This window comes from Lingula anatina, chromosome 5 (assembly GCF_051362555.1).
Source record: "Lingula anatina isolate TDL-2025a chromosome 5, LinAna3.0, whole genome shotgun sequence".
Classification (NCBI taxonomy): domain Eukaryota; kingdom Metazoa; phylum Brachiopoda; class Lingulata; order Lingulida; family Lingulidae; genus Lingula; species Lingula anatina.
In genome coordinates this window covers 9,645,397-9,658,178 of record NC_141771.1, presented here as the reverse complement: position 1 = coordinate 9,658,178, position 12,782 = coordinate 9,645,397, and the positions used below count along the sequence as shown (strand labels likewise).

At 35.4% G+C, this 12,782-nt stretch overlaps 1 protein-coding gene across 1 annotated transcript in view; it reads left to right on the top strand.

Moving 5' to 3' along the window:
• The window catches only part of LOC106151416 (uncharacterized), a 101,804-nt gene extending 93,963 nt beyond the window's left edge, over positions 1-7,841 (top strand). The window contains exon 11 of the mRNA XM_087012809.1: positions 7,670-7,841. Coding sequence (XP_086868935.1) covers positions 7,670-7,835 — 166 coding nt within the window. The 3' untranslated portion in view covers positions 7,836-7,841. The remainder of the gene's footprint in view (positions 1-7,669) is intronic.
• Positions 7,842-12,782: the final 4,941 nt, after the last annotated feature.

Sequence of the window (12,782 nt, the reverse complement as noted above, 5' to 3'; positions counted from 1 at the left end):
TCTTTCATTATCATTCATGTTTTATAAATACTTGAACGCTTGAATGCAGATATTTCAAATTAAAACGTAAGTACATAAATAAATTATACATTTATAAATTAATGCAATAGGAATTTTTTGAGACAGATTGATGCTGACGCTCATGCATTTCAACCAAACAAACAATAATTAGTTCAATTTTTGACTGCGGAAATTTCATATAGGATGAAATAACTGATAACAAATTTAACTAGCAGTTTGTTAGCAACACTAAAAACCAGCTGCGCGTGCCAAACTAGTGAACAAAAGGACAGTTCGCCTCGCGTGGCACGCCTTACAGTGGTCGGAATAATTTTGTTTCCGTTGTACACCGGTGTAACATCGTTCGAAATGTTTTAATCCCTATCTTGTGAATAGAAGGGGGCGGACAAACAATGGAGGGCCGTATAAATCCCTTCAAAATTCGAACGCACAAACACAATAGCTTAGGTGGAATAACACAATACTTAATACGAGTGAACCCCATGACGCCGGTTTCTGTGGCCCAGCGCGAGCGTGACAATCCGCTGTAACTAGGTGTAATCAACAGCAGGATACATCAGCCAGAAGGTCCCTATTGTTTGTTGCGGCGATAGGATTATAGCTTGAAGAGGCTAAACCCATGCTAAGGCGTGCCACGCGAAGCGAACTGTCCTTTTGTTCACTAGTTTGGCACGCGCAGCTGGTTTTTAGTGTTGCTAACAAACTGCTAGTTAAATTTGTTATCAGTTATTTCATCCTATATGAAATTTCCGCAGTCAAAAATTGAACTAATTATTGTTTGTTTGGTTAAAATGCATGAGCGTCAGCATCAATCTGTCTCAAAATATTCCTATTGCATTAATTTATAAATGTATAATTCATTTATGTACTTACGTTTTAATTTGAAATATCTGCATTCAAGCGTTCAAGTATTTATAGAACATGGATGATAATGAAAGAGGAATAAGGAAATAACATATTACTTATATTTTGCTTATATTATAATATTGAAATTAAATGAGGTGCATTGACATAGGCGCAATGACAATCCAACTACAACGTGCAACAGGGGGAAGTCTGGCTGTATGATCATACAATATACGAAAGTACGGTCAATTAAAAGTGTAAATCATCAGTTAAAGAGGAGGGGGTCTTACTATAGCTCGCTATCTATTGTTAAACCCGACTGTTATTATCTCTCGAACAAGCTTAAAGCGTGCCTATACAATTACTGTGTCTCCGGCTGCCGTTCAGAAACACTATGTCGAACATATTTTGCTACAGTGAGAAACATGGTACACTAGCGACTTGTTTTAGATCACTCAAGAAAGGATGCATACGTGCGACACCAGAGGAAAAACAATCAAGTATGCATCTGATCCTTTAATAGTAATTGCACAGTGCAAGTAGTTAGGCTCAGTAGTTAGGAATAGGATGTTTGGATAAAAAGCTTCTATTCAACTCGCTTAGACCTAGAGCGTGATGCTATCATCCGATGAAACACGTAACTGAACCCTCTACCTGTACCTGAAGTCCCTTTAGCTGAAACAAAAACTGCCCCTTGAACATGTCCATTTTTTAATCGTCAAATGATTTGTGATTTCATTGAACGTCTTTGATCGAAAGCTTTCAAGTGACAATAACCGAACCGTGTGTTGATTATTTATTAAAGCGTAATTAAGTTTATTCAACATGATCTATTTTGTAAACGATACTTGCCAAGATTGAGCTTAGATTGATCACCGTCACTATTTAGCTACTCGCCTATAATGCGTGCTGAACGACAGACAACTTAAAAATATTATCTGTGTAACTGTGCAAATGAACGCATTTAGTTAAAATATAACGAAGCCGGCATTTAATCCATCGAACATATTTATATTTGTTCTTTTAAACCCAGTGTAAGGTTATAACGCCAAATCAAAGCAAGCCTTGCAGACTGGTTTTGTTTAAACTGTCGTGCATCAAGTAAAGCTAACTAAAGCCTGTTTCTACTTCGCAGTGTTCATCCCAGCCATAAAACTGCATGAAGGATAACAAGACTCCGTAGACCTGTGCTTCAGGTTTCCAGGAGTCCCGTGTAACACAATAATATTGAAGGCCTGAGAGTAATACATATATGAGGCCGTGTATGAAAGATTTAACAAATTAGAAATTCAAGAATTTAAACATGCTAGGTACATGCACATCACTTAATAAGTCATTTCACAAAAATCGCATCTAATATTGTTTAGATTAACCTTTACTTTTATCGATCTCATCCCATTGTCTTAACCACCTAAAAGAAATATAGTGAACATGAGGAAAAGTAACACGTTTACATGCAGGCGAAGGAGTTATACTTCAATATTAATCGCGAACAATATCAACAGCGACTAAAGACCGTTGTCTGTCTTTCACACTTTTACACAATCACACGAAGGTTTAATAAAGGGAGTCGCGGCGCGATATCTATCTCTTTCATTCGAACAAGCAAAGGGCTGACCCGAAGTAAGCTTTCTATACTAATGTCCTTTTTATTGTATATTGTAATTACTCTACTTGCTCGCCTCCATTGTCTTGTAAAAGTGACAAAGAAAGTGTTGTATTCACACACGAGTTGAAAGAACTTTGCATAACTCCTTTGCCTTAAGTTGCATTATGTCTTTCTCAAGGTTATAATCAGTGTGAAGAGGGTGTCTTGCCTCATTTAAAAAGGGTGTTGTTCTTCATACTGGTTGTTGCTTAACTTATGCTAATCTTAAACTTTTATGTACCAATATGGTTTTAATAAATCGCCAAAATTATGAATTTAATGAACATTGTGTATCAAACGTTTTGATACGATTTAAATAAATGGACGAGGAGGATTACGGTATTAGGTTCTATTTACCTCTGGCTTTAACTTCGCCCTGCTATATAAATGAACAAATGTTGCAGATCGTAACAAAAAACTTTCTACTATATGGTGTTTTATGACATATATGATTTACACATTTGATAGTGAAACACTCCTCGATTTTAACGAATCACCTGACGTAAACTGTCTACCCGCGCTCCCCGAAAAAACTGTTTCTTTTAATATTGAAATGAATTGCTTTTAAGGCAAAGAAGTCCATTAAACCCTTTAGTCTCAACATCATTGTACAGCATGTTGTAATCGATATTTAAAAAAGTTAATTTTTGTACTCCGCTTTCATCGAGGATACCTCAAGTTGAGGTTACTATTACATCGCTCGCCTATGCTACTGGAATATATATTTAAGGACAAATTAAGCTTTGTAAAGTCCCTATTGTCACACACCATAGATACTTTATTTTGTCTTGAATGAAAAAATAGCCTCAAATTATCGTTTTGTGCTTAAACATTTCATTACTTGAACCAAGATCTGTACTATAGCTACCAAGACGTACATGCATCAAGTTGGGTCTGCTGGGGGAGGGGAGCATTTAAATGATAAACGAGGAAGTCTACCTGCAAAAGCAGCAGCAGTGGTTTAAATAATCGCTATCTAGACTCCTTTTTCTTTGACAGCAACATAAAAAGTGTTTAGGGAGAAAGCCACACAAAGACCCGACGTTGTTTTGTCTTCAGCATTTCCTCTTCCTTGTTATCTGCAATTACTATCGTCAATTAATGAAATCGAGAAAGCAATTAAGTGACGGCACATTGAATATAGTCACTAGGTGCATTTCACTGAGTGTTTACAAGATCTAGCGACACATTTTATCGCCACGCGTTCTAGTTTGATTAGTTTAGAAAATTAAACAGTTACTTTTTTTTTTTTAAACAACGTTTATTCAAAAGAATGAAGTGGAGGCAAGGCGCTGGAAGCATTATATGCTCTCCACAAAATTAAATTAAATAAGTAAATAAATAAATAAAACAAATGAATAAGTATATACATATATACAACAGAGTAAATGTAAAACTTCATATATATATCAGGAGCACAAGTTAAGTACAGAAAGAAAGAAGAGGAAAAGAGATAATACCTATTAAGTGATAACAAAGTTTACGAGAAGAAAATTTGCAACAGTGTCGAAGATAATTTCATTTTGGGTGGGTGATAAGGATTTATGACCGTAGAGAAATAACGACAGCTTTTCTTTTTGTGTTTTGAAAGAGGTCTTGCTTGCATGTAGAGTTTCATTTATTTTTTGGTAAAGGGGAGGGTACTTTGAATTGAGTAGAGGGCATCTGAAGAAAAAGTGAAGAGGGGTTTCAAGGGCACCACAGGTGCAGTGTGGTGTATCAATAGTAGTCCAGTTATGCCTAAACAATTCTGCTCTAAATAAACAACCGACCCTCGCTCTGTTAAGAATTTTTTCATGGTTTCTGTTCAAGTTTAGTGTTGTTGTTGAAAGCGACCCAGCAGTGAGGTGTTTTTTTATCGAGTTCTTGAAAGATGAGATTGAAGGTAAAGATTTAGTGGAGGAGGAGAGTTGATCCCATGAAGACATCAGAAAATAGTTAACTGAGGTACGGGGGTATTTAGGAGGAAGTTTAAAGTCTCTTTTGTTATTTTCTCGGGTTATGATTGGAAAAGGGTTTCTGAATGGGCGGAATATATCAGAAACATAGGAGGGGACCAAATTCGCCATGACTGAAAACATAATTTTTTGAGCATGCATTTTTCTTCTATCAAATAGAGAAATCCAATTTAGTTGTTCAAATATTTTGGAGGTACAAGAGCTAGGTAAGGCTCCCAGTACTATTTTGCCGGCTTGGTATTGAAGAGACGATAGTTTCGATAATTTCTTCTGGAGTGAGTTATGATAGAATATGTCACAGTAATCAAATTGTGATTGGATAAAGGCATTATATATAACATTTAAATGTTTGGACCTAACTTTGCAGTATAGAGGTTTTAGTGCATTTACGGCCCGTTGAACCTTTTCGCAAACATGATCAGTATGATCATTAAAATTTAGTTTTGAATCATGTACTAGTCCCAGGTGTTTGTGGCTCTTTGTCCTAGGTATCATGGTATTGTTTATATACAATTCAGGGTATGCACTATTATCATTTTCTTTGCCGAATATAATTTCGCGGCACTTTGCCGGTTTAAAATTGAGTTTCCATTTATTGGACCAATTTTCAATGGTACGTAGGTCACCTTGTAATATAGCATGTGAATCAACATCTCCCCGACGCGAGGGCATAAAGAGGGAAGTATCATCCGCATAGATGAAACAATCAGTAGAGAGTCCGTCAGTTACTCTGGCGGCTCTCCGTCATTGCTATCAATCTGACATCGAATTTAGTCCAAAATATTAGTAAATTCAGAATTATTAGCTAAAACGTAAATTGTGCTAATTTGTCAGATTATCAAAAATGCCGGTGATCCACGCGGAGGGTACGCTTTCCTGAAGGTAGCGGCGACGAACGGCGACGATATTTTTCTGAATAGTGAACCTTTATTAGTTACGAAAAGCCCCCTTTTCAACAGGCGCGTTTTATTAATTACTTCATGTCACAAAGTTAATTTATACAGGCAAAACTTTATTCAAGGAAATAGTTTCACGAAATGAACGAGAGTAAAATATAAGTCGGCACAAATATAAGGCATACAACAATGAGTCATGTTATGGATCATGTTATGGGCCATGTCGGATTATAATGGCATACCTTGATGCAAAACAGTCTATCGTTTCTTCCACCGCGAGTCCCTTTATTTAATGTAATGTATTACTCATTACCCGTTTCATTTGACACTCTCTCTTTTTATCTCCCTTCCCCTTTCTCTTGTTAGAAGGAGGGTAAATAACTAAGCACTCAAAATCTGCACCACCAAACTTCAGAAAAACATAAGTCGACGAACCAGTGGGCTGATCCACAACATCCGACACAGCAGAATGAATCAAATAACAGCTAGCACAAATTTATATGCAGTTAGCTATAGTGTCACTACATACATAATCAGCTGCACGCGCGAAGCTGTTGAACAAAAGGATAGTTCGCTACGGGAGACCGTTTGTTTACATAAGTACTCTAAGGGGGCGTGGCTACCCAGGCGACCAGGGGATTAGGCTAGTTACTATATGCCGTCAACAATCGTTTAGCGACCCTATCATTATACACTCTCTCTATTGTATTTTCCACCTCATTAATCGCAGTGTAATCTTCAAATGGTCCACGGGGTAAATGTACACATTCTTAATCCAAGTACGGTAGCATGGGTTTAGCCTCTTCAAGCTATAATCCTATCGCCGCAACAAACAATAGGGACCTTCTGGCTGATATATCCTGCTGTTAATTACACCTAGTTACAGCGGATTGTCACGCTCGCGCTGGGCCACAGAAACCGGCGTCATGGGGTTCACACGTATTAAGTATTGTGTTATTCCACCTAAGCTATTGTGTTTGTGCGTTCGAATTTTGAAGGGATTTATACGGCCCTCCATTGTTTGTCCGCCCCCTTCTATTCACAAGATAGGGATTAAAACATTTCGAACGTGGTTACACCGGTGTACAACGGAAACAAAATTATTCCGACCACTGTAGATGCGATCACGCTAAGCTTCGATCTTTATCTCAGCGAGCTAGGGTTAGGCTCTTTTTTTAGCAGAAAGTTTGTCACGATAATTACCCGACGGGGCAGGGCATGGTACTATTGTTAACAGAAACAGCGCATGGATGACAATGTTATTTCCATAGATACCGAGCCTGACCGTCTGAACAACCCGCGGCGACCCGCAGAGTAAGTAAGGGGGATTTCAGGCGGCACTGTACGTCAACCGTTTATTATGCAGCGTTAGGTGCATATCTAAGCTGTGAAACAAAAAATAGTTAGTCATTAATAATGATTTAAAGGAAATAAATAGTTATTTTTCATGATGCATGACGTTTCCTCAATTCAAAAACGATTGATTCTTTTACCATCACAATACAAGGGCCAATGGAAAATCTGTCGCACCATTTTTGTACTGTACTAACAGAGATAAATATACCAAGTTTTATAAATCAATGTTTTACAGAAGGACTTGCTCAATCAAGCTCTTTATGACAAATTTACAAAACCAATTAGCTACAGCTCTAGCATATGCAGACTTCTTCGATTCATACGAAATGTGGACGTCCATCTCAAAGATAAGTAAGAATGATATATTCTTAATTTTCCTAATATTAACATTATTTTCAGTGTGTAGCAGTAAATATACTTATCCATTTTCGGGAAATTTCTGAATAAGTTGGTTTTAGCTCAGCGATACGGACATCTTAGTGGGATAACCCTATGTTAAGTTTGGGAAGAAGGATGTAAAACACGATTAATCCAACTAATATAGTTTATAGTAACACATCAGAGTTCTTGGAGAGACAGAAAACTATATGACTTGCAGCATAATAATAGCTAATCCAGAAAATATTAATCAAAAAGACTTTTTCACAAACACATCTTAAAAGGTTAAGTTCTATTAAAATGTCCAGTTTTTAAAATGTAAATCTCTGATAATCTGAACTGCACTGTAACAAAAGGAATTTTCTTCCTATAAGGTATCAAATTGATGAAACTGTTCAAACTGACGAAACTGATGAAACTGTTCAAACATCTACATGAGAACTGTATGTAGTGTGCTTTTTTCTCTTTTACTTGAGAGGAAATTTCCAGTTGTTATGCCGGATCTCAGTACATATGTATTTTAAAGGAAAGTGACGATCTTATACATTTAATGAATCTATTTCCAGGCCGCCCGCTATACAAGCCACTGTAGGTAATCCCATGACGTATTTCACCGCCAAGCTACCTTTTGACGAGCTGTTCTTGATGGTTTACAAAACTGTGAGAGACACCCGGTCGTCTGCTGATGACTGGACGGTTAGAGGGTCACTGAAGGAATATTTTCCTGCATAATGTTAATCAATCCCCTTAAAAGACGATGTCATGATTGATGTCTGTCATTACATTAAAAAAAAAAGAAATACTAGCGATATGGAAATGTATCGAAATGTAACATTTAAAGAAGCGATGGCCTATATCATAAGAGGACTTTGTTACTGGCATAAGTCGCTTATGTCTTTTACTGAATATTGACCTCACGGTGGAGCCCAGACCCCGTTTCACAAAGAGCTGAGTGATGCTGCTTTTTTTAAAACCAATAATTTCATTAATATTCAAAGATATCATAAAAATATCTTGAGTAAGGTACATACTTTCGAAAGTATTGTTGTTGATTTACCGAGTTTTATCTGTGCTTGCTGTCTTAAGGTACCTCTCGAGGAGGCTAGGCTTCGTCGACTAGCAGCTAAGAAAGAAAAGAACCACGTAAGCGGCCTTTAAGAATTCCTTGAATTGGGACATAGTGACGAAGTAACCGAATGACCCGACTTAACCTTTTTTGTATGAAATGGGGGCCAGGATAAGATATTACCCATGTAAAATGGTGAACATACATTCAGTGATCACAAATGTGGTTTTTACGTAGCGAATTTTATGTCATTTATCTTTGTGAAGTTTTATATTCAACTGCACCTACACCGTGGGTGACGTCACAGCTGTGTAGGTGGGTTGTGATATATAGTTTTAAAACTTCTATAGTAGAAATAGTACTCAAAAATGTTACAAAAATTTTTTATCACTAAAACAAAAATTAGTTTGGACCAACAAAATGCTTATCTTGAATGAAACAATATTTTCGAAACAGCAATTGCAGCATTCTTTATGACAACGATTGTGTGTTCTTTAATTTTTGTTTTCATTTTTGGTACAGAATGTAGAATACTTAAGACATTTTGATAATTTAAGTGCTTTTAGATTGATAAGCCGACCAGGGAGACAGCTGAGCGGGAATGTATCTGAAAATGGATTGCTTACTGACTAGGCACCGAGTTCTTTTTAAGGTGGGCCCGACTGCTAGAAACTGGAATTATTTTTTTACCTCTTTCGCTTACTTTTTATAAAATTATTAACGTAATGATAGTTTTATCACGTTTTAATCGCTAAATTTCCCTACAATTTAGATTGCAGCGAAAAATTGCGTTATTGGAAGGGGATATTGTGTTTTTGTATTTTCTCTAAGCAACATTTTAGATAATTACAAATAATTGTATTTATGTAGAAAATGATTTGTTTTTGTGGTGGTTTCACTTATATTTATGTATACATCAACGATATTTTTTATAGGAAATAGTCTTATTTTGGGGTTTGTCTTTGCACATTTAACTTTAAAGTAGTTGACCAAGGCAGGGTGATAACAAATGTCCGTGGAACTGAAATGTCTCAACCGCTGTGTATCTAGGCACACACATGTAGTTGTTATGATCAATGTTTTTAGCAGCTATATTTATCAGCTACATGTATATTAGTGTTTTAACTACGGTGATATTTACCCGTATTGTTCCCTAATGCAGGTTTGCAGATACATTGGAAGATTATTCACTTTGTTGTATAATTTTTATGTGGACATTTTGCCAGCCTGTCAAAAATTTTCACTTATGCCAACTTTTTGCTTTAATAGCTGTTGCTGTTTCACATATTTTCTTAATTTATCTTGGCTGCACTCATTAACCCACTTAATTTCATATAATGACAGTTATATAGAATGGAGATGTATGATTATCCTCCAATTTTTGTAACTTTGTATCTCATTATTTTTCGTCATTAATAAATGCGATTTTCAGTCATATGGACTTTATCTTATTTACCTTTCAGCTAAAACAGAGCTTCATTGTACTTGTGAAAATTTAGCAACATAAATGGCTAATTAAGATTTACAAAAGAGTGAAAGACATCTGATCTTCTGCTGATGACTGGGCGGTTAGAGGATCAATGAAGGAATATTTTACAGCAAAATGCTTGTGAAATCCCATGAAAAAGACGTATGTCATAGTGGACGTATGTTTTTAAATGAATAACAGCGATATGGAAAATGTAACATGTAATGAAGGACACCACATATGAAGTGAGGGTTTCAATAGTGAAGTCGCGTACATCGTTCACTGAAGATTGGTCTCTTAGGAGACGTCAAGATAACATATTGCCCATGTTAATTGTTTAACGTACATTCCGGTGTACCATGAAAATCTGACTGCCCTAAAATGTGACTCCCCAGTCAGATTTTCATTATGAAAATGTGACTCCCCAGTCAGATTTTCATAATGAAAATCTGACTCCCCCTATGAAATTTTAACTCCCCCCCCAAAAAAAACATTCATTAATCTCATTTTATTTGAGTAAATGACTATGATTTTGTAGTATGCATAATGGATGATACATTGGCACTTTTTTGTAGTTTGCAGGTGAAAATTTTCATAAAAAAAGAAAAATTAAAAATGTGCACATAATGAAAATGTGGTTCCCCTATGAAAATTTGACTCCCCTACAAAAAAAAACATTCATTAATCTCTTATTAATTTAGTATATGACTGTGATCTTGTAGTATGTAAAATGGTTGATACATTGGCACATTTTTTGTAGTTTGCAGTGAGAATTTTAATGAACAAATAAGAAAATTAAAAATGAGCACATAATGAAAATCGGACTCCCCCATGAAAATTTGACTCCCCCTCCACAAAACTTCATAAATCTTATTTTATTTTGAGTATATGACTGTGATCTTGTATTATGTAAAATGGTTGATACATTGGCACATTTTTTGTAGTTTGCAGTGAAAATATTAATAAAAAATTGAGAAAATTAAAAATGTGCACATAATGAAAATCTGACTCCCCCATGAAAATTTGACTCCCCCGCCACAAAACTTCATAAATCTTATTTTATTTTGAGTATATGACTGTGATCCTGTAGCATGTAAAATGGTTGATACATTGGCACATTTTTTGTAGTTTGCAGTGAAAATTTTAATGAAAAAAATGAGAAAATTAAAAATGTGCACATAATGAAAATCTGACTCCCCCATGAAAATTTGACTCACCCACCACAAAACTTCATAAATCTTATTTTATTTTGAGTATATGACTGTGATCCTGTAGCATGTAAAATGGTTGATACATTGACACATTTTTTGTAGTTTGCAGTGAAAATTTTAATGAAAAAATAAGAAAATTGAAAATGTGCACATGGTTAAAAAATTGAGAGAAAAAAAGTAATAAAACACATGAAAATAAGAAAAATTAAGGATTTGTTTTCTAACACCCAATGGCTCCCCTATAAAAAGCTATTTATTTGATGTTTGATGATCATTCTGACAACTTTTCTTTTATGAACCTTTATGAAAAAATTGGAAATATTAAAAAGTTTTATGGTAAAATACTGCGTGAAAATAAATGAAAAATGGATAATAAATTTGCATTCTTGTACCAGTGGGATTTTGACACCCCTAGTTAAAAGCACTTATTTTATATTTAGCACACATTTAAATGTTTCTACTTTTTAGTTTTCTTATGGAGAACATATGTGGAATATTTAAATTTTGTGGGTAAAAATTTTTGCAATAAGTGTTTGAAATTTAAAAATAGTGAGAAATTCAGTATAATATTTATTTTACACCCATGAAAAGGACAATTATTTTTTATTCAGTCATTATATCACTATTTTCCACATACTTTTCATTGTATATATAATGATAACTCTGCAAACTAAGCTATATGAAAATAAAAATTTTTAACCCCCATCTTTCATCCAGCTTTGGGGAAAATAATGGGAAAACAAAAGCAAGTGTTTTGTTGGGTATGCTATATAAGAAGAATTAAATAAAAAGGCGATGTGGCCAATTTCTTGTGTTAAAAATGTAGTGTTTTGACATGGGAGTGCAAAACCTACAAGAATAAAGATGGATACTTGTTTTAAAAATATTGACCAAAATTTTCATCATCAAACTTTCAAATAATGACAAAATATCCATCTCTATGCAAACTATGTGGAAAACAGTGGTATGGTGACTGAATATAAAATGGGTCCTTTTCTCCATGGGAGTCCAAATCTCATAGGTGTAAAAATAAAGATTTTCATGAATTCTTTTTCATGCTTTCACTATTTTATCATCAAACCTTTAAATATTTCCAATATATTTTTCACCTGCAAATTACAAAAAAGCGCCAATGTATCCTCCATTTCACATACTACAAGATCACAGTCACATACTCAAAATAAAATAAGATTCATGAAGTTTTGTGGAGGGGCAGTCATATTTTCATGTGGGAGTCAGATTTTCATTATTTGCTCATTTTTAATTTTCTTACTTTTTCACATAATTTTTCACCAGCAAACTACAAAAAATGTGCCAATCTATCCTCCTTTTTACATTCTACAAGATCACAGTCATATACTCAAAATAAAATAAGATTCATGAAGTTTTGTGGAGGGGCAGTCATATTTTCATGGGGGAGTCAGATTTTCATTATGTGCACATTTTTAATTTTCTCATTTTTTCTCATTTTTTGGCCCAACGTTGCCTTGGTTGACCGTGCAACGTTGGCCCAACGTTGGGTTCCATCTAAGTGCTCACTTTGGCCAACGGTTGGCTGAACGTCTTTTTAATGCCAACGCATTGCCAACGTATTCCCAACCAAACTGCGTTGGCCCTACGTTGGGCCAACTAATAACCAACATTGGTCCAACAATTACCCAACCTGTAACCAACAGTGTATTTACGTTGGTTCTACTAATAGCCAACATCAGTCCAACAATTATCCAACCAAACTGCGTTGGCCCTACATTGGGCCAACTAATAACCAACATTGGTCCAACAATTTCCCAACCTCAAACCAACAATGCATCCGCATTGGCCCAACGGTAAGCCAACTGGTCACCAAGTTATCTGCAATTTGCACAACAACTTATGACCCAACCTAAAACCAGGGGCACAGTGATTTACAGTGACCCAACATTGAGCTAAAGGCA